The 27,313-nt window shown below is 35.8% G+C and overlaps 3 protein-coding genes across 5 annotated transcripts; 1 reads left to right on the top strand and 2 right to left on the bottom strand.

Moving 5' to 3' along the window:
* The first annotated feature begins 203 nt into the window (after positions 1-203).
* Positions 204-8,563, top strand: ARK2 (armadillo repeat kinesin 2). 2 transcript variants are annotated; one of them, XM_021970096.2, is made up of 19 exons: positions 206-585; positions 883-983; positions 1,139-1,261; positions 1,356-1,541; positions 1,754-1,975; positions 2,127-2,280; positions 2,756-2,905; positions 3,163-3,251; positions 3,543-3,746; positions 4,045-4,161; positions 4,670-4,804; positions 4,906-5,037; positions 5,476-5,614; positions 5,709-5,801; positions 6,579-6,704; positions 6,845-6,970; positions 7,314-7,457; positions 7,797-7,925; positions 8,004-8,563. In XM_021970096.2, the coding sequence occupies exons 1-19, from the start codon at positions 405-407 to the stop codon at positions 8,162-8,164; spliced, it is 2,712 nt and encodes a 903-aa protein (XP_021825788.2). In that variant the 5' UTR covers positions 206-404; the 3' UTR covers positions 8,165-8,563. The 2 variants fall into 2 exon arrangements, with proteins under 2 accessions (XP_088105150.1, XP_021825788.2); XM_088249024.1 differs by lacking the exon at positions 4,670-4,804 and having other exon boundaries at positions 204-585.
* Positions 8,564-13,997: 5,434 nt separating this feature from the next.
* Positions 13,998-15,920, bottom strand: LOC110766919 (AT-hook motif nuclear-localized protein 22-like). Its single transcript, XM_021970345.2, has one exon. It carries the CDS (start codon positions 15,280-15,282, stop codon positions 14,335-14,337), a length of 948 nt encoding a protein of 315 aa, XP_021826037.2. The 5' UTR covers positions 15,283-15,920; the 3' UTR covers positions 13,998-14,334.
* Positions 15,921-23,580: 7,660 nt separating this feature from the next.
* Positions 23,581-27,253, bottom strand: LOC110767016 (putative calcium-binding protein CML18). 2 transcript variants are annotated; one of them, XM_021970440.2, is made up of 2 exons: positions 26,204-27,253; positions 23,581-23,977 (listed from the first exon to the last, which is right to left on the bottom strand). In XM_021970440.2, exon 1 carries the CDS (start codon positions 26,889-26,891, stop codon positions 26,274-26,276), a length of 618 nt encoding a protein of 205 aa, XP_021826132.1. In that variant the 5' UTR covers positions 26,892-27,253; the 3' UTR covers positions 23,581-23,977; positions 26,204-26,273. The 2 variants fall into 2 exon arrangements, with proteins under 2 accessions (XP_021826132.1, XP_088105500.1); XM_088249374.1 differs by having other exon boundaries at positions 23,584-23,928.
* Between the last annotated feature and the right edge of the window lie 60 nt (positions 27,254-27,313).

Here is a 27,313-nt window from a genome sequence, read left to right as displayed (position 1 = left end):
TTTTTGGAAAATAAATAATAAATAATAAAAAACCCCATATCCAGATACCAAAGCAAGCAAGATGTGATACCAGCGACAAAGACACAGGCATTTTCGTAATTTTGCGCCTCCTCTTCCAACCCAAATGAACTTTAATGCGGGACCCACCCAATCTGCGACTCACTCTGTCTCTTCCCGCACACTATGGCCCCTTTGGGCCCCATCTCCCATCCCCCACTCTCTCTCTCCCTCTCTCTCTCTCTCTCTCTCTTCAAGCACTTTCTTCACTTTGAAACCATCAAACCAGGAAACACAAAAGAAACCCCTGACCCTCAACGTCAGACACACAGCAGAGTCTGAGTCACTGAGGCTTTCAAATTTCTCACCAATGCGTTTGTGAAATCTCTCCTCACTTGAATTGAACGATGGCTTCCCGAAACGGCGTCGCTCAGAGGGGGGCTGTGAAGTTGGATCGCCCCGTGAGTTTCAGAACGTCGTCCTTCAAGTCCCGGCTCCCTCCTTCTCAATCTCCCGGCAACGGATCCGCTGTTCGCAGGAGCAGTCCGGCGTTGTTTGGCTCTGCAGGTTCCAAAGACGATCATGCAGGTCAGTTTTGTTTGAGCAAATGCGATTCAATTGAAAATGTGAAGAAATGGAAACTTCCAATTCAAGCCTTTCAATTGAACTGTTCCTAATCATTTAAGTAAATGTTAGAGCTGATTTGGGACAATACATTCTGGTTCTGTAGCTCCCCTATACTCTACCGGTTTGTTTTAAAATAAAATGTTTGAAAATTGCAAAAATTAGTTAAAAAAGTGATAAAATAAGATACGCAAACCCAGATGAGCAAGCGATGAACATGTGCTTGTATGTCTGTTGCTTATGCTTTTTTCATTTGGATAGTGCCTGGAAGAGTTCGAGTAGCTGTACGATTGCGTCCCAGAAATGCGGAAGAGATGGTGGCAGATGCGGATTTTGCTGACTGTGTGGAGTTGCAGCCAGAGGTACTTGTTCATTTTGTTTCCATTGCTAATTTGAACTTAGTTTGGTAATGCCGGTGGTTAATATCTTCTTAACTTTTTTCTTTTACAGCTGTTCTTTTAGGTTTTTTTTGGTGTTTGTGTGTATCTAATAATGTTTGACATTTGTTCTACCACAGCTTAAAAGGTTGAAACTTCGAAAAAACAATTGGGATTTGGACACGTATGAATTTGATGACGTGCTTACTGAGTTTGCATCGCAGAAGCGTGTCTATGAAGTTGTTGCTAAGCCTGTTGTGGAGGTTTGTTATCTACTATAGACCACTTCGTATTTTCCTACACTATTTGATGTGGCTTTGCATAGCAACTGAATAACTTCCCCTTTTGCTCTTGTAGAGTGTTTTAGATGGTTACAATGGGACGGTTATGGCTTATGGTCAGACTGGTACCGGGAAAACATTTACTCTTGGACGTCTAGGAGAAGAAGATACATCTGATCGAGGAATCATGGTTCGTTCCATGGAGGACATTCTGGCGGATATATCTCCTGAGACTGATTCTATCTCTGTCTCGTACCTGCAGGTTGTTAGGCCCTTATGGCATTGCTGCAGAATTGTCATGTTATGTTCAAAATTTTCATTATTTATTCGTTATCATCGGATATATAAACTTCACTTACGATTTTTAACATTCAGATTCCTTTTTCATTTGATCTTCTAAATGCTCTCATTTCTACCGAATCTTCATTGTTCAGAAATTTAACGTTCTTATTTTCTACCCAAAAAAATGTGTAGCTTTATATGGAGACCCTCCAGGACCTACTTGATCCGACAAATGATAATATTCCCATTGTGGAAGATCCAAGAACTGGAGATGTTTCAGTACCTGGGGCAACTATTGTGGAGATCAAAGACCAGCATAGTTTTCTGGAGCTGTTAAGATGTGGGGAAGCTCATCGTATAGCTGCTAACACCAAGTTGAACACTGAATCTTCTCGTAGTCATGCGATTCTGATGGTAAAATAATTTACTGTCCATTATCTGTTCATATATTTATTCATTTAAATCATGATGCATGAAAAAAATGTCAGAATTTCTTGTTGGTAACTGATTGCTTTTTTGGTATAGCATAACTGGGGTCTTGATGTTTGTAAGTTCCTTAGTGCAGGTACAAGTTAAGAGGTCTGTCTTGGGAAGAGAAGATGATGTTTCCAGCGAAAATGGCGACCCTTCTCACTTGACCAAGCCTTTTAAACCACTTGTCCGGAAAAGCAAACTCGTTGTGGTAGATTTAGCAGGTTCAGAACGTATCCAAAAATCAGGTGTATATGCCAACTTGCAACCTTTTGTCGGTTTTGTAACTGTAATACTACATTGTGTGTGTGCCTGTGTTGGTCTGCTGTGTCTATCTTTATGCATATGTGTATAAATGTTTCTCTATGTCTGTGTGTATGAGCTCCTTCTCCATTTGAAGTTTGGTTTGTGTTCTTTTGCTTGCCACCTGCTGAATGGGGTGGAGGGTGCAAATTTAAGCTGCTTGGTTGCTTTCAATCACCTCAACTCTGAGTTAATATGTTACATGACTGACATCCCCATATCAAGTTGTATAGATTTTTCTGCTATGCCCTGCAATCGCATATGGTTCTGGTGTGGATTGTCTGATTGTATTTATTATTAGTATTATTATTATTATTATTATTATTATTATTATTATTATTATTATGAATCTGATCATTGGTGTTTGTAAGCTAGTCCCAGCAGGTATGTGGTATAACTTTTGTCTTTCCTTTTTGGCAGGAAGTGAGGGACATATGTTAGAGGAAGCTAAGTGTATCAATCTGTCGCTTAGTGCATTAGGGAAGTGCATAAATTCTCTAGCAGAGAATTGTGCTCATGTTCCGTTTCGTGATTCAAAACTTACAAGATTGCTTAGAGATTCATTTGGAGGTAAGATGTCTTTTATGTCTATGTAAACTTCACCTGAGTGGAATACTTAGATGAAATGCAAGCCATGACTGTCATCAAAATGTGAAAACTCATAACTTTTGTTTCTTGGTTCACTTTGTTTTTCTTAAGTTCCTCCTATCATTTTTTGTGAAGACTCATAAACTGATCTTAGTTTCCCCTCTTTCTTAAATGTATTGTGATAAAGGAAATTACGGTTTTATTTGTTTCTTGGCTTCACATTTGTTATCTTTTTACAGGATCAGCGAGGACTTCACTAATTGTTACTATTGGACCCTCTCCACGCCATCGAGGAGAGACTGCAAGTACCATACTATTTGGACAAAGGGTGAGTTATCATATTTGGGAAGTCCTTAAATTTGAATTAGAAAGCATCTATCATATGTTTTGTTGAAGTGTACTGATTGGATAGTGTCCTAAAAAGAAGTTAAATTAGATAGGCAGCATCTCTTTTCATATGCTTTGATCCCACAGTCTGTAAACATCCGTTCTATCTATTCCATTTAATATTTATTTTATCTGTATAAGCAGGCTTTTTTTTTCACCGATGAATTTTGGTACCGGTAAATATTCTTGAATACTTGAGATATGAATGGATGTGCCATTTTATTATTGACAGGCTATGAAGGTGGAAAATATGTTGAAAATCAAGGAGGAATTTGATTACAAAAGTTTGTCGAGAAAGCTTGAAATACAAGTGGATAAGCTTATTGCAGAAAATGAAAGGCAGCATAAAGCTTTTGAGGATGAAGTTGAAAGAATAAATCTAGAAGCACAAAAACGTATATCTGAGGTTGAAAGAAACTTTGCTGATGCATTAGAGGTTTGTTTGTTTTTAAAAAAAATCTTTTTAACTACTAAAGAATTATTTTTACTAAATTTATGCGTCAAACTTGCTCTTGGTGGATTGTGAAACTATTTCATTGCATTTTTTCTCTAATCAATTATCTTTAAACAAGCCACAATAGATGTAGCCTTTGTGCATATTTCAGAAATAACTAGAGAAAGGAAGCAATATTTGAGCATTTTATATGTATTTCCTCTTAACTTCCGTGTTTCCAACAGAGATTTAGTAATTTGGTTTTGGTTCTACAATTTAAGTGTTTTTACCTTCTCTGTAGAAGGAGAGGCTAAAATGCCAGATGGATTATATGGAAGCTGTTAAGGAGCTTGAGGAGAAGCTGGTGTCGAATCAGAAGCCAAACCTTTGCCTGGTTGATGGTAAATGGAATGGAGAGGTAGTCCCTTGAAGAATCATTGCATGTTATAATTTGTTTTTTGAAAGAAAAATTTCACGTTCATTGTTGGTTTATAAGAGATCCTTTATCATTTGACATCAATATTAATTCGGGCTCATGTGTCTTTTTGTCTTCTTTTGCATATCGGCTTCATAATTTCCCCAGTAATCTCAAATTATCTTTCAATCGAGTGAATTTTCTAGAATGTATTTGCCCTAGTGTGAATGCTTCGTTGAAGTCAAATTCACCAGCTTTTGTCTATCATCCAACTCAAAAGAACTATTGAAACAATATATCTATAAACATATAACATGATGCACCACACTTGCAACAAAATCTTTGTAACTTATCAGTAGGATGATTATAAAGCTCAAGACTTCTAACGATAAATATGAAAATCATTTTATAAAATGAAATTGGAAAATTTGAAAATTTCAAACCAAGCACACCCTTACTTTCTGGCCACCAAATGCCTACTATATTTGATTTTTTTTCTTCTTTCATTTAGGGGCCTGGGCTTTCTGTTTCTAAGGAAGCAACTGAGTTACAAGAGTTGCTCCAAAATGAAATTGACCTAAGAAAGATGGCTGAAGAGGAGCTGAAAAATCTTAAAGGCCAACTAGGGCTATATACACAGTCAGAAGTATGACTTTCTTTCCTAAATTATGTAGTGCTAGTGGAATCTGGCAACAATACTTATGCATGGGATTGATGTCATATTCGGGATTATTTTTGGTGTACTAGGCAGGGGGAGATGCAGAGATTTTTAAGCTTCATAAACTTCTGGAGGAGGAGGCTCAACAGAAGAAAAAACTTGAAGAAGAAATAATAATACTACGTAGCCAGTTGTTGCAATCAAATTTTGAAGCTGAACAGGTATTCAAAGAAGTTAAATAAAAGTTTTTCCTTCGTGGTTAACTTATATTTGGTGTGTGAATCCATAAATAGATTATATAATCTCTTCTTCTACTTTCTACTTAATGACAAAAGTATTTGAGCCTTTTTACCGCCACAAATATAGATGTTGATTGTTCAGTGATTCCTACTGGGTAGTTGTCTGTGCTTTTCTATGACAACCAAGATTAAAGGGTTGGAAAATAGTGAAAGAGCCTGGTATTTTCTTAAAAGATAATTTGCTTTCTTTGAGTGCCTATCTATGTGACAAAATCATATGCTGAAGATGAACGTACGATTCAGGTTGCAAATCATATAATGATTACAAGTTTAAGAATTTTTGTCCCACCTTAGCCTTTAGACTATTGAAATTTAAATTTATAAGAATTTAATCATCTTCACTCTAATCTGTATTCATAGATGAGAAGGTGTCTTGATAGAGGTGGGCCTGGAAATGGGTTTACTGGTCTAGATTCTTCTATGCCTCCAGTTAGGAATTCGTATCCCAAAGACATCGGGAATGGGCAGAAGGCACCAGTTTCCACGCTCTTTGAACAAGGTAATAATAAATTTTTGCATAATGCAATATCCTTCAAACCTTTTTAATCCACAGGCATCTCAAACATTGTTTTTTTTGTGAATCAATACAACAGTTGGATTGCAAAAGATTTTGTCATTACTTGAGTCAGAAGATGCTAATGTTCGTATTCATGCTGTAAAAGTGGTGGCCAACCTAGCAGCTGAAGGTGGGTGGATTTATCCCTGATGCACATTTCTTTTTTGGCCAAGTCTCTCACATACTTCCAATATCATGTTTTATCAAGAGAAGTTAGAAATTTACCATACAAGTGCTTAATCTTCTGGTTCTATTGTACTTTTTCTATCCCGTGATCTTTACATCATCTTGTTTAACTCTATATAGGGTGCATCGGAATCATGAACCTAGTAATTTAGTTGTAATGAGAAGTTGCTTTTGTGTTGTTGGTTTTTTAGTCATGAAATAGCAATTGCAGAAAAGTAACTTGATTTAAGAGAACTGAATTGTACTCCAGTTAGTTATTGTGGAAGTAGTTGTACTATTAGGCAAAGGTAGAACACCACAGAGTAGATCAATTTATCATTCTTTTATCAGGAATCTTTATAACCACAACCCTGTTGAAGATAAGGGTCATCTGTATGTAGAGGTTCTGTCAGTTTCTAATCCTTGCACTAACCATTTTAAAAACACTGTTGGCTACTTAAGTTACAGTTCTGATCTGGAGCTGTATGTTTGTTTTGTAGATACTTAATGATACCTTTGGGCCTTGGTTTAATTTGTATACAAAATTAATTTGGATATCTTAGATCTTAAATCCAATATTTTTCTGAAACATTAGATAGACAATGTTATTAGAATCTGACAAAGAACATTATTTGATTTATGCAGTACTATTATACGACACTTAGGAATACAAGTTACAGTTATATATACTTTGTTATTTTTGTTTTATGAGAACTGATGTGCACTTGCATGTGAAAAGCAGAAGCAAATCAGAAAAGGATTGTTGAAGCTGGTGGTCTTACTTCCTTGCTGATGCTTCTTAGAAGCTTTGAGGATGAAACCGTTAGAAGAGTGGCAGCCGGTGCCATTGCGAACCTTGCAATGAATGGTGATTGCTCAGTGATTTTTTCTTCTCTCTGAGAATTAAAAGGGATTCCTCTTTAGTTTGGATGTTGTTACTTTTGGGTTGAGATACGCTTATTTTGACTTTCATTGGTTTTCTATGTTGCTTCCTTTCTGATGTAGCAGAAGCCAATCAAGAACTTATAATGGCTCAAGGTGGAATTAGTTTGTTAGCAACGACAGCAGCTGATGCTGATGATGCTCAAACCCTTCGCATGGTTGCTGGAGCTATTGCTAATTTATGCGGAAATGGTATACTGCATTCTCTTTTGTTTATTTGTTTTGTTAGGGCCTTTGCATTATGAGATTGTTGGCTTATTAGTGCATAATGAAATTCCTTCATAATCTGCCAAGAAGACTGTTCCTTTTAGCTATCAAGGTTTATAAATTATTTAAGCTTTTTTACTTTATTGTCTCTGATCATGCCCATTTTCCAATTCTATGCTTGAGATGAAGTGTTTGTTTCTTTTCTTAGGTCTTACAATTGTCTTCGTTGCTTTGCAGTTTGCACTTCATATTATGATAGTTTTTCTACCCCTCCAAAAGAAAAATAAAAAAATCCTGATTTGTTGACATGGTTTTTGATATCCCTTAGATAAGCTACAAACGAAGCTAAGATCCGAAGGTGGTATTAAGGCTTTGTTAGGAATTGTGCGGTGTGGCCATCCTGATGTTCTTTCCCAAGTTGCACGTGGAATTGCAAACTTTGCAAAATGCGAGTCCCGAACATGTACTCAAGGTAATAATCTGTGTCAGATATATGCCATCAACAGTTCCCTCAGTGTTCAAAAGTTTTCATTTATTGGATTTCATTCTTTTTCTAACCAAATGAACAAACTGACCACTTTAAGGGTCCCCCCTCCTCTTCAGCAGTAACCATGAAATTGCATAAAATTAATCTGTTGTCAAAGTGAATAATTGAATTTCAAATTCATAAATGCTCATAGTTAGGTTTGGAGCTGATTCTTGGTTTCAGCAGCTAGATTTAGATTATTTTGGTGATATGAACTTCCATTTTGATGTCAGATTTAAGGTTTTATGTTTTGTGGTGTAATATTAATATGCTGAACTACTATAGGGATAAAGAGTGGAAGATCTCTCTTGATAGAAGATGGTGCACTTCCATGGATTGTACAAAATGCTAATGACGAGGCTGCACCAATCCGGCGCCACATCGAGCTTGCACTCTGTCACCTAGCCCAGCATGGTAGGTGCATTTTTTCATCCTAGGTAAAATCTTAATCATCTGAGACTTGCTGCTTATTTATTGGTATTCAATTCGCAGAAGTGAATGCAAAAGACATGATTAGTGGAGGTGCCCTGTGGGAACTAGTTCGTATTTCTCGGGACTGTTCACGAGAGGACATAAGGAGTCTTGCTCATCGAACTTTGAATTCAAGCCCCACTTTCCGTGCTGAAATGCGACGGTTACGGATAGACTACTGATTAGAAAGCAGTGTGATAGGCTGCATTGAATATACTTGTTGTCTCCAGTCATTGACACTGATGTGCACACAGATTCGTGATGCTGCTGTATAGGCTTGGGCAAGAATTGTGTCTGATTATTCTGACATGCCTAATAAGGGGCATGACCGGGTGAATTCCTCGCAATTTTTGTGTAAAGTAAGCGAGGCTTCAGTTTATATCTCTGTTTAGCTAGCATCTGTGTTTATAGAAGAACAAATTAAAGGGAAAGATTTTTAGCTGCTTGAGGGTTAGTCGAGACTCTCCCTTTTAGATCATGAAAGGTAGAAGACAAGCTCGAAACTTCAGCACGTCTTTTCCATTGTTGTATTGATTTATTGATATAAGCCAATGATAGTCGTCATTCTTTAGTTTTTTTAATGCTGACTTCAGTGTTTTATATTTTGATTTTGGGTCTTATGTTTTCATGTTATATTTGGGGAAGGAAAACGTGGGTGCTTATGCAATTGCAACCTTGATTAAGGGCTCGTTTGGGAGTTATTTTGGCACTTTTGTGGGGAAAAGCATCTCCCACGCGCTTCTCCATGTAATCACTTTAAGGGGTCGTTTGGTACGGCGGACTGTCATGGACTGGACTAAATCCTGGGACTGCCTTGGATTAGCTCGGATTGGACTAAGCTGGATTAAGTACTGACCTATGTTTGGTGCTGCGTCGGACTAAGAAGCTGGATTGTAAAAATAGTGAAGACCTATGTTTGGTGCTGTGTCGGACTAAAAAATAATTCTTGTAATATTTAAATTTAATTTAAAATTTTGACTTAAAAATAAATAAATGCTACAAAGAAACACAATTCAAAGATTTAAAACAATAAAAAAAAAAAAATTATGATTGTTTATGAAGAATAAAATTTTGATATTTTTTTTTTGGCTTCTCAAGATTTATCTTAGTTGCTCCTTAGCCTTGCCCCAAGACTACTACAAATCTTCTATTTTTTGTTGGTCGAAACATTACTAAGGAGCTAAACTCACTCTATATAATTCTACGTCTTTCATGGAAGACCAAGTAAAAAATAATTAATATATATATATATATATATATATATATATGTATAATTTTTGTATATTTGACTTTTGACTTTAAACTGAAAAATATAATTTAACAAGGTAATAATTGCTTGCGATAAAGAAAGCAGCACATCATGAATTATTAAACTTGTTTCAATATAAAAAGAATATCAAGCATTTGTCAATTATTATAGTTTGATTTTCCAGCACATCATGAATTATTAAACTTGTTTCAATATAAAAAGAATATCAAGCATTTGTCAATTATTATAGTTTGATTTTCCAAATACAAATGTGGTCAAATGCAATATCAAAATAATTCTCGTAATATTTAAATTTAATTACGGATTTTGACCTAATAAATAAATAAATGTTAAAAATCCCAATTAAAAATTTAAAACAATAATAAAAAGAAAACAAATAAAATTCTAATATTTTTTAAAGAGAGGAGTCGGACTAGCGTGTTCTATTTAGGAACGTGCTATTTAGTGAACCACTTTTCGGGCTCACTATATTAGACGGGCGAGTGAGGCCTTTTTTTCACTATTGGACTATATAGTCTCATTTAAGTTAGTCCCGTCTGTTACCAAACATGGGTTTCGAGTGCTATTTAGCCTAGTCCAGTCCAGTCCAGTCCAGTGAAGCGTACCAAACATACCCTAAGTGGTTTTAAGTAATTATATGGAGAAGTGATTCTCCATAGAAGTGATTTTGGGCCTATATGAAATCACTCCTAAACAAGCACTAATTAAGTGAATATTTGAAGGTAACTATGGAGCAAGAGAGGTATAATTTACACACAAAAAAGAACATACAACACGTTTATTTGTCGAAATAATCACAGTAAATATGATATTTGTATACAAGAATTCTTCATCATTGAGCATTTGAGGTTTAAAGATCTTAATGTTTTATGTAAGCAGCAATTTGTCCACTTATATTTCTAGTAACTTGAAACCCCAAAGTTAGAATGTGCCTTTATTTTTCGGCAATTGGATTATTCTCTGTCGCATGTCGCATAAAACGTAGCTCCTTTAGGCTTATAGTGCAGAATATATCTTAGCTCTATAAAATTAGGGTAATTAAGGATTCTAATTTGATGCCTTGTTTATGTGGTTCAAGTCTTCTTGAAAGGCAAAAAAAAAGTCTTCTTGAAAGGCATTCCAACCTTTAAATTGTAGGACCAAACCTTTAAAGGCATTCCAACCTTTAAATTATAGGACCAAACCTTAAAAATAGAAAAAAAAACAGACAATTCTAAAGAGCTCACATCTCTTGTAGAAGATATTGTTAAGAAAGGACATAATGTACTTTTCATGAGGTAAAGAAAAAAAAAGGGTATGACTCTACATGACACATGAAATATTGTTCTTTAATTTGGCTACAACAATACATGCCAAGATGTTGAGGATTATCAACACAATTATAATATAAATGCTTTATTAATTCATTCCTAACTTTTTAAATGGTTAAGTATGTTCTTCATAAATATAAAGTCAATATTTTTTGTTTCATCATTCAGTTGTGGGAATTTGAACTTCTGACATCGTTCTTCCAATATAAAGAAGAAAAATAATTGGTTATACGACATTTTGATCGCAAAAGGTTCCCATATATCTACACTCTCATGAAACTTCATATTTCAATGTTGTAAAAACATATGTGCACAATGTTAGATGGTTTTGACTTCACTATTATGTAGTAAGTTTCAGGTAATTGTTATTAGAGTTCACTACAACACACCGAAATACACTAAATAATTGTTTCATAAGATGAGGGGTCTTCTAAACAGAGTTAAATTCTAGTTTAGTGACTTTTTTTTTATAGTTAATTAATGATGGGACCTAGCACCACTTTAGGGTTATGGTGAAGGCTGGGGAACCTTAACTTTAATTAAACATCATCATCATCCACAACTCCTCGTAACACATTGGAACATGTACAATTTGCTCTTTAGGAAGTGTCAATCATTAGAATATAATAACAATTCAACTGAAGACCCGCACCAATATCCATCGTTTCATGATTGATAATTTGATAGGATATTTGTAGATATTTGTAAGTACATAATAATTTATTACAATATTAAAATTCCAATCAAGGTAAATAGTAAGTGGGATATTATTTGTCTTTTCTTTAACACATTAAAATTCCACACTGTATAGAAACATGATTAAGGTGATGACACAACCAGGGCTTTATGATAGAGGATTAATATACTAAACAATCATTTCCTACTTAACAACAAGTTTCCTATAACTTATAAGCATACCCGTTTAATATGAAGAGAGAAACATGCCCTATTGCCTTATTGATAATCCATATCAAGATTCAACACTCTTCTCATCACATGAGATCGGCTCAATTCAGGGATGTTGAATCAATTAGCAATGGAGACAGTGACTCAACTTCTTATAAACCCTTACAATGTTTATTCATTTTCCGATGTGAGACAAGTCTTCACATCAATAACCATGAACCGAACACGGGTTTACATATATGCAATCCAAGAACTTATCAAACTTAACCACTGGGATTATCATGATTGAACCAAAGGAAGGTCCCAATACATATTTAAGTTACTATATGGATCCTAAAAGTTAAAGCTGATAGGAACTATATAGACCAATCCATATCAAACATAAGACAATAATAGGTGTTAGTATCACACAGGCATGAACACAATAGAAGCAAGTAGATTCTAAAGCTATATAACGCACGTATGATATATACGAACTCTGTTGAGGCTAACGAGGAAAAGAAGGTTAAAGCCTGCTGTGTTTTGGATCATGAAAAACTGCAACAGGTTGAAGGTCTTATAATTAGCTTTGATAAGCTTTTAAGGCGATGTCGAAAAGCAGAAAGCAAGAGGACAGAAATAGAATATTGACACTTTATATACAAACTCATCAATCAGATTGTACTTTGAAGAAAGTGATGCTCGTCATTATGAACTGGAAACGATTTATATATATATATATAATACGTCCGAATATTATTATTGTGTTATTATTGTGTGTAGGTTATGCATTTTCTACTTTTTTTTTAAAAAAATTTGGTCCGCTTTCATTTAATATATATATATATATATATATATATATATATAGTTATTCTCTTATCCGGATGTCCGTACGTTATTATCGTGCGGATCCTATTGTAAACAGGCAGGAAAACAGAGAGGGGTAGTACAAAATACACTGCGTCCGCACGATAATAACGTCCGGATGTCCGCATAAGAGAATTTTTGTATATATATATATATATATATATATATATATATATATATATATATATAAACTTGAATTGTCTCAAGCACAGTAGACATGCATGGTCCACCTAATAATCACCCCTCAAATTGTATAAGGTTTAAATAATTTATAACACAAATTTATACACAAACAAAACTTGCACGCACAAGGGCAAAAATAAAGGCTATATATCAGCTAAGATAAATATATATATATATATATATATATATATATATATTTGTGTTGCTATACACAAATCTATAGAAAACTTCATCTTATCTATACTTGTCATATCTTAAATATTTTAAATCTATATTTGTGAGATTCGTGTACAATTTTTAAGGAATTTTGGTAATTATTTATAGACATGTATAAAAAGATGGAATACTAAATTGTGAATATTATGTAAGGACAGATTCCTCCTTTGAAGAATCTAAAGATTCCATAACCACAATCAAAGAAAAAGGCCAGTTAAAAAAGAAAATCTATATCTATATATATATGTTTCAGTTGCACCTTGAAGAAGAAGTCCTCTTCCTTATAGTTTTCTTTTGGGAATAAAATAAAAAAAACCAAAGTCTGCTAAAATTCATCAAACCAAGATCTAGAGGAAAAAGAAAAAGAAAAAATTAAATTAGGGGAGGAAAATAAGAAGTTAAAATAAACTAAAAGCCAGGCATATATATATCTATATCTATATCTATATCTATAATGTCCACTAAGAACATGACTAGATCTTTTATGCACCAAAAATAACTAGGGCAGAGAATCTGAAAAATTGTCTAATCATGTGTAGCAGAGCTATAATGTCCACGAAGAACATGACTGGATACTCTCTGATCGATGAAGTGCAGAAATGTCCAAATAGAGAAGTAGAGATAGCTAGCTAGGGTTTCGAGGAGCATCCCAATATTTGATCGGAGAATCAAGACAAAAATAAGTACTGTTTTTCGTTTTTATGAAATTTACTGACCTTAATTTCTCTCAGCTGCTTGATTCACTCCATTCCTTTACTTCTGAGGAGAGAGAGAGAGAGAGAGAGAGAGAGAGAGAGTTTAACGCTTGCTTGAGTTGAGGTCAGTTTTGTTCTGGTTGTTGCCTCGAAAAGGAGCTTTACAGACAGAGCAGTGCACGTGTGACCCTGTATCCAATGTCCTTCTCGGTCGACCTCCATAATAAACCCTAGCTAGCTAAATCACTGAGTCAGAGATTCAGAGAGAGAGAGAGAGAGATAACCCTATATTCTCTTGAGGAAAAGACGTTTTCACCAACCTCTTGAAACCGTCACGAACTTAAAAGTTAAAACAAACCTCTTTAATTTCCACAACAACATCAGTAACTGCTACAAACAATAACAATGAACACGATGATTTTTATGTAGGAAGAAGAAGAAGAGTTGTGTATTCTATACAAGCAAAACCTATAAGAAATCGAGAACAAACATTAATCTAAGAAATCCAACCCAAAAGAAAAAAGAAAAAAAAATTGAAGGGAGACAGCAGAGAGAGAGAGAGTGAAATGGAATGCCAACCTTTTTGCATAACTTGTTGATGCTTCATTTCTAAGCTAGCTACAATCACTTGCGGTGAATTGAAAGTAACTATTCCACTAGTAAAACCAAACACCCCCCAACCAAAATCCATCCAATTTTTCAATCCAAACACCCATGTAGATGAATAATTTCCATGACAACTAATCAACATCTTTAATTAACTAATTCATTAAACATCAACTAAATTTTATAAAAGAAGAAGAATCAAAGCTGTTTAATTTGAAGAAAAAAGAAAAAGAAAAAGAAAGAGGGATCCATCCATCCGTCTTAGATTGAGAAAAATAAAAAACACAGTGTGCTCCTTTTCTTGCTTAGCGATCAGTCAGTCAATAAGGAGGGCGTGCTGTGCCCCAATATCCCTCAGCAGGCAATTGGCATGAATTTAGTAGACTTTGTGGCATCCCATGAAAAAGCGACGGTGCATTAGGATCTTGCAATAGTTGCTGTTGTTGTTGTTGGTGCTGCTGAATCGACTGCTGTTGATGTTCTTGCCCGCCAACCCCGGGAGACCCGAGGGGTCCGCTTCCCGGCACCTGCCCTGCGGTAGCGGGATCCTCCTCCTCCAGAGGCAGCCTCTCATAAGCTGCATTACCAAAAGACGCTGCCATGATCACCACCGGGCCCGATGCCACGAGCGGGCCCACAACCCCGCCCCCGACCACCTGGCCCTGCACTCCGGCCAGGTATATAGTCAAACCTGACGCAGCTGGCGGGGCAGGAGGGGGCAAAAAGGACCCGGAAAGCGACAGAATTTCAAACCTGCCGTGTAAGGTGACCACAGATCCTGGGGAGGCCGGTTGTCTTATAGTGACATTAGTGACGGTTCCGCTGCCGCTGAGGATGCAAACTCCTCTTTGCCTGCGCCTGGCGAAAGTGGAGACGCTGTCCATGATATCGCAGCCGTTGGCGACTTCCATGACGTGGGATCGGAGAGCATTGGCGCTGTCCCGGGTTATGATGATGGGGGGCTTTGCCTTGTTCTTGGAGCCCGCGGGGCGGCCCCGGGGTCGCCTAGTGATCTCACCCTCCCCAGCGCTGGTGGAGCCCAGTTCCTTGCCGTCCAAGGAGGTGGTGGCGGCGGAGGTGTTCTCGTCGCGATCGCGCTTGATGCCACGGCTAATTAGGCCTCCTCCGCCGCTGCTGTTCTGCTCGTCTTCGGAATTGTGGTTGTTGTGCTGGAGGTGGTGCTGGAATTGGTGGTGAGGATGTAAGTGGAGATCCCTAGAAAGGAAAGAAGGAGGCAGTGGACGCCCATGTGCCGCTACTGGATCCATATATGAGTCTATATTTTTCTGGTAAACCTAATTTTGAGCTCAAGGAGCTAGCTCTCTCTAGCTCTTATATATGCAATTAAGCAAAACCCAACAACAAAAGATAATTTGAGGATCGAGGGGGATAGATATGGAGGGCTTGTTCTATTTACTTTCCTTTTTTTTTATCCTTCCCTGTTTTTTTTGGGTATTTGGTGAGGAAGATAATGGGGCTAAATAATCTTCACCAAATTGAAAAGAAGGAAAAGGGAAAGTCTTTCTAGGGCATACCCACCAAATATTCAGCTGAAAGAGCTGAAGAATCAACCATCTATCTTCCTTGTACAAAATTACTCTTCTTCTTCTTGTTCTTCTCCTCTCATCATCATCATGTGAGTGAGTTTGCTTAACTTTGTAGTTGGTTTTGGTTAAGAGTTTGGGAGGAATTAAGAAAGGAAGATAGAGAAACAAGTAAGAGAGTGGAGAGACAGAGAGACAGAGAGAATCAGAGTTGTGGGATTTTGGCCATGGCCTCTCAAGGGAAGAAGGTGGTAGTGGTGTTAGTTTTAGAACTGTTGGGATTGAATGAATGAATTGGGCTTTTTGGTGTTTCGATTGATGAGAAGACTTTTGAGAGAGAGAGAGAGAGAGAGAGAGAGAGGCTTTTTGATTTTTGGGTAATGTTGTTGGTGTGACTTGCTGGATATAATATTTTAGGGTTAGGTCTGGAGGAATTTAATCGGATCGATGATGTGGTTACCATGGATTGATGGGTTGATGGATGGATGGATGGTTGATGATGAGACCCTCCTTCAATTAGTTTTGGTAAGACAGCGTGCGCATGGGCGGTGTGTGGGTCCCACCATCCTCCTCTTTGTCTCTTGCTCTCACTCACTCTCCCTTCCTCGGGGGGCCCCAACACCGGAACCCCATGCTCTCCCCTAAGCTCTTTTTTTTTTTAGTAATTAATTTGTCTTCTTTTGCTATGAAGTGACTATGAGTCCATGGTTAATTAATTAATTAATTATAAGCCTGCACTCGCTAATTCATGATTTTTCTAGCTATTTTCTCTTCTTTGCTCAATCTCCTAACCTTGATTTATTGCTTAATTTTCATGTGGGTTAATTTCCTTTCTTTAATTCTCAGTGATATTCATAAATCCTCCTAAAAACCAAGCGATTAAGAATTATTTCACCCATTTGATCATGAAACAGAACTAGGGCTCTCAGCAAGACTGAAAATTATTACCAGATATCCTCATGCATATATATATATCCATATATTAGTTGCATATCTCCATATAAGCTTGTTATATATGTTGAATTGGATCTTACAACGTACTGAAGATAGCAGGCAGGCAATATATATCTTTCTTCTCTCCTGCAGTCTGCATATGCCTTATTATATATATGTCACAAGTCTCACTCATCGATGCAGGATTTAATTAAATGAGAAACACATGCCTACACAAAGAAACTAAGCTCATTTCTTCACTTTGTTATTTCTCTTAACCCCTTTGTAAATTGTATACCCTACAAAAACCAACTTCTCTCTTTAATTTTTAGCTTTTAAGACTTAGTCAGCTAACGAGTTACTACACTTTCAAGAGACGATTTTATAGTCTATTTCGTTTATCACGTAATGAAACAGATACATACAAAGTGTCATGAGAGCTTTAAGAATTTATTCTCCGCTACAACGATACATGTATGAACTTCGAGCATTAATCAATTAATTCATTATAGCAGACTTTCCATCTGCCTACACAACCAACCAGGTGCTTTTAATTCATTAGCAATTAACACCATCTAAATGTAAGCCTAATATTAGGGGAAGAAAAAAAAAGAAAAAAAAAGGTTATAAATCTTGGTTTTGTGACTAGTAAGTGATAATAATGGAAAAGGAAGAAGACTGGAACTGCATGTGAGTCATGTGACACGTAATTTCCTTCACTGGAAGAAGAAGCAGCAGCAGCAGCAGCAGGAGGCAGGGGTGGAGTTGTCATTTCACTGGGGGTGGGGGAGTCGGTCTCGTGGGAAATTGAAGTGGGGCCCACACGCGAGCAATTGGGGTCGGCGGGCGGGCGGGGGGGGTGGAGTCAGGGCGTGTCTTACGGGCGACCCTCGTTCGTTTTGATCCTCCCTCCCTCCCCTCCATCAGTTGATGTCTTTTCAAGTTTCTGATTTGTGTGATGACGTGGCTCTCCCCGGCTCCTTCTATCTTATCACTTCAACCGCCACGCGCACCTTCCATTTTCTCTTCCAATCCAATTATTAGTGACTTACCTAATTGCTTAATTACCATCAACCCATTTTGTCGTTATTCATGCCTTTAAATGATCGGGCAGGGCATTTTAGTTTCGTTAGGACAAATAATCCAACCTATTTGTAGTTGCTACATAATTTCATCCAGGTCTTTATTCAACATGTTTATTGAGAATTTAATATGGTACGTACGTAGTAAATTTATTGTCCATAAGAAGATATTCTTTTACTAATAGTACATATTTATCGAGAATTTAATATGGTAATGGTACTTACGTAGTAGATTTATTCTCCAAGAAAAGACATACTTTTAATACTATAGTATATATGTGCAAAGCAACTTCTTTTACAAAAGACCAAAATAGTAATACTAAGTATCGGACTCATCACGAATATATATCATTCTCATCACCCATATAATATTTCACGGAATCGAAGACTAATTGATATGAAAACATATTAGTTAAGATTGTGACAATGTATCAAAAAGTAAAAAGCAATAACAGTGAAATCAATGGAACTTTAAGCCATTATATGATAAGCTGCATTGGAAACCATTGCATGATCTATATACAGTTAATTTATGGATGTGATTCAACATTAGTTTAGGGTAGTCAACCCAACATGTCAGCTAAAACACTTGGATATAATTGACTTTCCATTTCAAGATCATGAGACTTTTTGGATAAGTTCGAATTTGATGAGTTCTTTACGGTAATTTTGGTGTTGAATCTCAACTTCCTTTATAGTATTAGAGTCAGGTTTGCCCACGTATGAAATCCAACAGTCACATATAGTCCACGTGTCAAACTTATTATAATATCTTTCTGTCCAAATAATCGTTTTATATAAATTGGTGCACAAAGAATTAGGCCTCGAAAATTTAATTTGGCATATATATGAATGGAATTAAATCGATGATCACAACGAACAAGAGTCGTTGATGAACAAAATTGGATTTATTTGTATATATAAGTTTTTTTTATAGGTGATCACGGCACCGTTGGATATGTTGGCATGTAGTGAGGCTCTCTCAGTTGCTGACGCAAGCGCCCAACTCAGACGCACGTGCATGGTTTTACACTGGATAGATCGATCGCTAGCTAACTTCAATCTCTCTCGCGGAATGCAAGGAAACCAAACCTTCCAACCAAAGTCATGTCCCCATGCTTCATGCTTCTCCACATCCATACATGTCCATATATATATATACATGATAATGATATTCCAAATTTAAATAAAAGTCCATATTTATTTATTTATTTATTGAGGAAACAAAAAAAGAAAAAGAAAAACTATAATTGTATGCAAGATTTTTGTCTTTATGTTATAGCAAAATTGGAATGGATTCAATCTAAATGATGTCATTTTGACTGAGCTATACGGTCAGAAAAGTACATTACTATAAAAGGGTTTTTCTTTTGATGAAACATGTGTTTGTTTTTTTATTTTTAATATGTTTTTGGTTAGAATTAATTTGGTTATAAATTGATGATGAATTGGGAAGCAGCTGCAGTGATGCAATTAAATTGAAGAAGGGAGGGCCATTGGAACATAAATGATATGGGAGACAGTTTGACTGCATTGTCAATGGTGCTTGGTGTAGGTTGAATGGCAAACCACAGCGTGTGGGCGTGAATGAATATGAATATGAGAGAGAGAGAGAGATGATGGTGGTGAGTGCTGACAGTGGCACAGAGAGAGAGAGAGAGAGAGAGTGATCATTTTGGTGTTGGGGTGTCACTGTACCTCACACGCGCTCAATCTTCATGAATCAATCAAACCCCCATTTCATTGCTCTATGTCTCTCACACTCTTTCTTTTTTGAGGCTAATTCAAGCAGCGAGAAAATGAATTGGGATTAGGATGAGTCAAGAATTAATTTTCTAATTTATTAAGAAATAAAAATGTATATTATATACGACCATTGCACGTATTGAGTATAATGATAATTCTACACTTTGGTTAAATATGGTAATCTCATATATTCTAACTTTACTTTTGCCTTCACATCTCTTAATTTAATGACTAAGATTGAAGGTGGCCAGAAGAATTACTCTAGCTCTATTATTTTATGGACAACATTAATATTAGCAATTTAATCAAGTCAATCATAAAGTTATAAACACAGAACAAGCCAAATCATTTGGCAGCTCAAAGTCCAGTTGAGATGCTAATACAGTAAGGAGTTGGTTAATACCAGCTAGTGATCAGTTAACAGATTAGTTATCTGTTAAGCTCTGGTTTGAAATGATATATAGTGTTTCACAGTGTCACATTCCATGCGATGAATAATTCAGATTAAAAGTATGTAACTTATCAGATTATCTGGAAAGAGAAAATTTATGCATAACAAAACTTATACAATTTAATTTTTTGTGTTTCCCTACTTGTTGCTCAACTCAAACCTGCAAAAGTCTTAAAATTTCTTCATTATATCTAAATTTCAAGATGGGATGAGAGATATGTGACACTGGATCCATTACTTGTTAAACCAAATTAATCAATGTACTTTTCGTATGCGGATACAAGCTGTCATTCTAACCCTTAGCAAGCTTAATATCAATGTCAAGCTGGTTCTACTTCTTGACAGAGAGAAAGAGAGAGAGAGAGAGAGAGAGAGAGAGAGAGGGATAGAGAGATCAGAGAATAAACAAAGAAATAGGGAAAGTTATTGGCCAAAAGAGAATCTAAATGTCTCTCCCTGTAATCAAATTCAGCCAAGTCCTCTCCTCTCTCTCTCTCTCTCTAAGAAACACCCCTTAATATTAGAAAAATATTTGTAGTGATCTAACACCGCAAACTATCCCTCTCTTTCTCTCAAGAAACAAACAGAAACTTAAAACTTTTTTTAAAACACACCATCGTTTTCTTAAGGCAGTCAAAGGCGCATTCAGCCACCAACTCTAAATTTTTTAGGTATTGAAACTTCAAATTAATATTCTCTTCATCACTAATAATCCTTCAAGTCCATAGCTAGATTCAAACACCTTTTCTCATGCTTCATTCACTTATTATTAGCAAGCTTCACCTGTCAAATCTTGAACTAATTTAAAATTAATCTACATTTACTTCCATGCACTTTGAAATTCAAGTTTTGGTTCATTTATATATATATATAAACGAACCCAGAAGCAGACCCATCATGGAATGAACACTACGTATCACATCACTTTAATTATATTATATTTGCAAGTGCAGATATTAATGTTACAAATATATGTTATGCCAACCTTACTTCCATGATGCATATATATCCTTAATAGAAGTGATAATCTACTTTAAATTAGTCTAAACTACTGGAAGAGAGATTCAAACTCAAGTGCAAAGTGGGGAGCATATCTGATCTAGTCAACTAGACTAAACCCATATTTGCGGGTAGTAACTCAATTTAAGGAATTGTTTGTGTCATAATCTAGCTAGAGTAGCTTGGTCCTAGACCAAGATTCTTGGGTTCATACGTGAAGTGCAACCAAGTCCAAAGCAGCGTTGAGTTCACGGGGTTCATTGAACACAATCTTAAAAATTCAGAAGAAAAACAATTAAGAAACAATTTATTTGTTGAATTTGGTGAACATACATATGAATGAAAGTTAAGTCTTCAAGAAAAACATAGTCTTCCCTTAAGAGAGTAGAGTAGAAGAAATGAAAGTTAGCTTAGCTAGCTTTGGCTTTGTCGACAGTACAAAAATAATATAATTAAATATTGTGGTGCTTATCTTAATCAACTCGAACCCTTTTATTAAACTATAATTGAACCCCATTATCTAATCCAAATAAAAAATTATGTTATTAGTTATAAAGCTAATCCATAAAGAACCTTATATACGGACCACTCCAAAAAGTAATTAATTAAATTAAATTAATTAAATAAAAAATTAGTATCACTTCCAATCTTCCATGTGAAGGGCACCTATGGGGCTTCGAATCTGCCACAATGCTGCATGTTCTCACTCTCCCACAAGCCGCTTTTCACTCGAAGTGGCTTGAGATTGTTGCACCGTTTCTTGGCCTCGATGGAAATGAAGGCCAATCCAAAGCCAATTGAGACTTTTTTGGTTAATATTAAACTGAAATTAATGGAGATTTGCATTGAGCATTGGGAATATTTTAGGGCCTAAACAGCCGAGCCAAAACTGAGGTTGCCATGTGATGTAGATGGCGATGGATTTGGAATCAATAGAAATTATTTGTGGTGGTCATCATCTGTTCACCTGCTTGTTTGGCCTCTTTGAAATGAATTTAAATCTAAAATTGCAATTGGCTTACAATAATGTCAACGCTCTAACTTTGTTAGAAGGTTTGATATGATTGGTTTGGTTGGTTTGCTTAATTGGTAGATAGATAGGGGTTGCTTCTCTATAAGCTAATATGCTTCTACAATTTTATGATTTAATACACCCTTAGTGGGGTACTGAGTTTTGGAACCCATTTCAAAATAATGGCTTTCTTTCAAGCAACCAACTAAGAAGCATTTTGGCATATATATGGCATTTTAAGAATCAATTCGAAAAGCATATTTGAGTTAGGTCAGTTGGCCAGGGCAATGATCCCACTCTTTTTACATTCAAGCTCGAATTCCCCTCCTCGTGAATTAGAGTAATTTAGACTATTACATGTATTAAAAAAAATCAAGTTGAAAAGGCATACATAGTTTTGTTTCGACACAATAGGCTTGGATCCAAATCTTTGGTCATTCATTACACCACCAAAATGGATTATAAGAGCATTATCCACCCATGATATAAGTGAACTTTTATATTATTAACCAAAGTAATTAATTGGTATATATATATATATATGTCTAAGTCAAAAAAATATGGTCTCCCACATATTTGGAAGTGCAATTAAACATTCTACCCACAAGTTTGAGATTTTGGTAAGATTAATAATTAATTAGACAATACTAGGAAGAGAAAAAAAAGTAATTTATAATCTTCAGTTTAATTTAATACCCACATAAAAAAATTGTCCCCATATATAATAATTCATTGAAAAATGGATAAATCAAGTTGGGATAGAAAAATTATGGCTCTAGGATGTTTTGTGATCAGACCTACTAACTTAAGCTATCCTAAAACAAGAACAAAATTGTCTTGATTGACAAGCATATATATTTAATTTACTATTTGCACTACGTGATGAGCAACATACTCAAATAAATAACTGCAACAATTATATTTATGTTGGGATTGTGGGTTACATGTCGACTGTACTAAAAAGAAGAGTTTGCCTGAACTCTGAAGATAACAGCCATCAAATTGTGATTATATTAAAATGAACAGGCAGTTGATGCATGTAAGTTAATTATTTGTGTATTTAAGTGTCCCCAAAGCTGCAATTAGGGTTCTGTGCATGATTATATTTGCTTACTTTTATCAGTTAAAAAGTTCTAATCGGTTTTGAGAGAAGAATAAAAGAAAAGGATTGCATTTTCACTTCCCCGTTGGTATACTAGATGGGGAGAGAAAAACATATATTGAATCATTTATGTGTATGTCATCACGTGATGAGAGAGATAGACATAAATGGTCCATGTTCATCTACGAAATAGTCCAAATCTGTCAAAAAATTTCTAGAAGAACTCCCAAGAAGTGCCAATTCGTGAGGTTAATGGACATGAAAAATGTCCAGAGGTTTTGACACAAAAGAATTGCTAGCTTTTATTTCTTCATAAAACTATCTAGGAGTTTGCTGAAGTTCAAGTTCTCAGCTCGAAATAAATGCATCAATAAGATTAACCCTGGTCGTCCAAAAAAAAAAAAAAAGCCCTGGACCAACCTTTACAAGTTACAACATGTGTTTCAGATCAAAATTGGCCCACTGTGTACAGGCTTTATGAATGGCCTAGTGCGCTGTATTTCCTTGATATTTTTGTCAGGTCAAATTGGCCCAAATAAAATATCGCATGGATTAAATTAGTGGAGTCATTTTATAGTGAGGGTCTTATCCATGATTTTTAGATGTGGTCTTATTTCTTAATCGTTGAATCAAACTAACTAATTTGATCTAACAATTAAGAGATAAGACCTTACCTAAAGGCTAAGGCCCTCAGTATAGAATTCTTGTCAATTGAGTTAGTGCATAGAGTAGAACACATGGGCCAACCGTTCATTTACTGTTTCAATTATTGCATATGAACCTCTATCCATCGGGTGACAGAAAAGGAACACCTCTATCCATTGTGTATGAACTTGAAAGAGTGGATTTCCAGGCATATCTCCCATGTCACTTGGAAAAATTGGGAAAGTCTTCAAATCTCCCACAGCAGCAGTTTTGACGAGCTTTCAACTTAGGATGTCTTGCCTTCTGGAACAATTGGCTCCATGAAAAATTCAAAAAAAAAACCACACAATGATCTTCAATGTCTTAGCTTTCTTCTCCAGTTTGCCTTACGCTAAAATTCCTACAGAATGTCGATCTTCCATCAAACACCTTTTAAGAGCGCAGAAAAGCTAAATATAAGGAAAGTAAAGTAATTAGTCTCTTTTTAATCAACTTTCCCTACAGAAACCAATATAAAGGGTCCGTAACTTAGATTTTGCTGGTCCTCAAGCAAAACAAAACATAAGAACAAAAACTCAACACAAACAAGCAACAGAGTCGGTCCAGGGTTTTCTAAAGCCTTGGGCAAATTTCGAAAAGTGTGCCCCTTTAGACAAATTAAACACTAAAATTACAATTTTTATCAAAATTAAACACTGCTTAGATGCATTTGGTAAATTTTCAAGTGATAGATAAAAAATCTGATAGATAAAAAATTAAAAAAAACCTTGAAAGAAAGGCACTGGTCTGGTCTTGTGAAGGATTGTTTTCCAACTCAATGTTGGAGAAGAAGGGAATCACAAAAAATAAAAATAAAAATATACTTGCATTTGAGAGTCTTCTTGTGTTGTTTTTTAGAGACTTTTGGCTTTTTGATTAAAAAAGAAGAAGAAGAAGGCATGTTGTTTTATCTTTGTTTAATTTCCAATGTTATGTTTTTTTTTTATTATATTATATAATATATAAAATATATTTGACTTTGTTTTCCAAGTAAGGAAGTTTCCTTGAGAGGATCAAAAAGTGATTTATGACACCACAAAGTTTGGTTCCTTTTTTTAAAAAAAAAAATAGTTATTTTATAAATATACATATATGGGCTATAAACAAAATTTGTGTGCCCCTCTCAGCTTTGGGCCCTGGGCTGTAGCCTTGGTCGCCCTGGGCCAGGGCCGCCTCTAACAAGCAACTAACTTTCCAGTATTATTGATCTCAAAGATAATCACCAACCGTTAGCTAACTTCCAAGAAATAATCAACAATAACTCAAAACATTATCAAAGGGTTAACCAAACTTTAATTGAATAACTTGGAGTGTAGCGTGTGAAATAGCCAACATTAATACAACCCACGATTTAAGGTTCACAAAAGTTAAATAATCAAATAAAAACACGCTTCAACTTCAAATCTCACCAAGAATGTTCACTTCAATAAAAAGCACTCGAAATTTGATTAGGTATTGTCACTCATATATATTTGAGAAGAAACAAAGCAATATGATGTACTCTCATAATCTAAATAAAGGCACAAGACATGACTAAAAGATCTCATGGAAAGATATCGCATACTTGAAAATATTTAAATCATTCGACCACAGTCCTTCCACACCTATTCTCCATGAACAACACTTCTCCTTAGATCAAGTAGGACTTTCATTAAGGTTGTAACAGGGTTTAAAATTATGGGTGAAACAAGAAAAGGATATAGAAAACGACAAAATCTATAGAGTTCATAGAGCTTTCCAACTTTTAATTAACATTCTTGCACTTGAGAGATACAACTAATTCAAAGCACTTTTTGAACTTAAGAATTTATCTTTGAACTTTCGAATCTTTCTTTTGAATACACTTGTTCAAACTTTGGGAAGTCTACATCAATATCCTCGTAAAATATGGACATGCTTGTGCGAATTCTTGTATTTGGCTATGTCATTTTTCTGAAGGTATTTTACATAAATTACACTTTGATTTGTATGGTGTAAAGATCCCTCGACGATATTCTTTGTAAGGTTTTTGTTTGTTCAAAAAATAATTTGTCAAATGACGTTTGAAGTTGAAGAGTGGGTTTTTACTGTTAAATGGTATATTCTATGATCTTTGGATAAGGATTCAAAAAATATATTACGACTTTGGTTCAATGAGGTTTTTCGTCATTGGTTGGCAAGTCCAAACAAAGAAACTGTGAACATTGTAATTAATGAAGCTAAGAAAAAACCGTATAATCTATGGTCTTATCAATTGTGGAAGACTGTCATCTAGCGTTGTTTTGTTTTTTTCTTGACACATCACACAAGATAAGAAGCAACCCAGCCAATATGCTTTCTAAAACCCTAGAAATGATTGAACAGAAGATAGAGGACCTATGCTATGGACAAAAACTGTGTCGAACATATGTGAGAGAGAGAGAGAGAGAGAGAGAGAGAGAGAGGAATCCCATAAATTATTAGTGAGTGCAGTCAAAGAGGGAGAAAGTGAGAGGGCATTGTGGTGGGGATATATTAATTCTGTCTTCTTATATAAACTTTTTAGACATAATCATCTGCCAAAATTTAAAGCATACCTGTTACACAATCAACCCTTTTTCTTTGGAAAAAGACTGAACTCTTTACACAAATTAAATATATGCATTCTGAAATTGAACCTGGAAATGATTGAACTCATCTTCTTTCCTGCAGCTAGCCTGACTTGATCTGACTTAATCCTATTGATCTTCAACTCACATAATTTCTTGTCATCATCAACCTAAATTCTTCAAAATCCACTGCTCCATCTCCATTCTTATCAACCCCTTTGATCATCTGTCTGCACTCTCTAAGACTGCATCTTTGGCATCCAAGGCTGACCAAAACCCTCTGCAACTCCTTGGCTGAAATTTTCCCATTCTTATCAGTGTCAAAAATAAGAAAAGCATCCATGAGCTCATAGTCTTCTTCCTCATTTCCACACCCACTATTCTTATTCTTATTCTTATTATTTTTCCTTGACCAATCAATATTCACAGCATTCATGAACTCTTCCAAGTCTATAAAACCATCTCCATTGCAATCCATTTCTCTCACAATTCCTTCAGCTTCCTTTGCGGCAGTGGACTTCTTGTATCCAAGGCATGAGAGCACTTCACTGAGCTCAAGAGGGGAAATTTTCCCATCCCCATTTGAATCCATGACCTCAAACACTTGCTTGAATTGGTTAGAGACTTCCATGGCTGCAAAAGATGAGGTTGCAGGCACATCAAAGCTCGAAGAAAGTTTCCTTTGCTTTCTGGTTTTCTTGCACCCACTGGTTATCCTCCGTAGAGATGAGGCCAAGCAAATTCTGATACAACTCATAATGATAGAGAGTTATAGGCTTTGCAGAAAGAAAAAAAAGAGAGATAAGTGGTGTTAAGCAGAGCAGCAGTGAGTTGATTTTTGCATGGCTCTTTTTGAGTAGAAACCCCTGCAAGACCAAGACTTGGGCTCTTTCTTAGATCCTCATCTATGCACATGACATGCTTGAGAGAGAGAGAGAGAGAGAGAGAGAGAGAGAGAGATAGACTGTATGTATATCTATAGCCTATGGGGAATCGGACCAAGTCTTTTGAAGCTTTTGGGGTTTGATTAGGTCTTGCTGGGTGGATGCCAGCTGAGTTATGATTCTAGAGAAGCCGGCATATATAGCACACATCACTCTCACCGCTTTCTATTTTAGTCCTTGGCTTGGCTCTTGTGGTCTCCGCAAATTGAGCTCTAATTATTTGACTTTGGTTCTT

Source organism: Prunus avium, chromosome 2 (assembly GCF_965620075.1).
Source record: "Prunus avium chromosome 2, drPruAviu1.hap1.1, whole genome shotgun sequence".
NCBI classification, from domain to species: Eukaryota; Viridiplantae; Streptophyta; class Magnoliopsida; order Rosales; family Rosaceae; genus Prunus; species Prunus avium.
The sequence above is the reverse complement of the archived record's forward strand: the minus strand, read 5'-3'. Positions and strand labels throughout refer to the sequence as shown.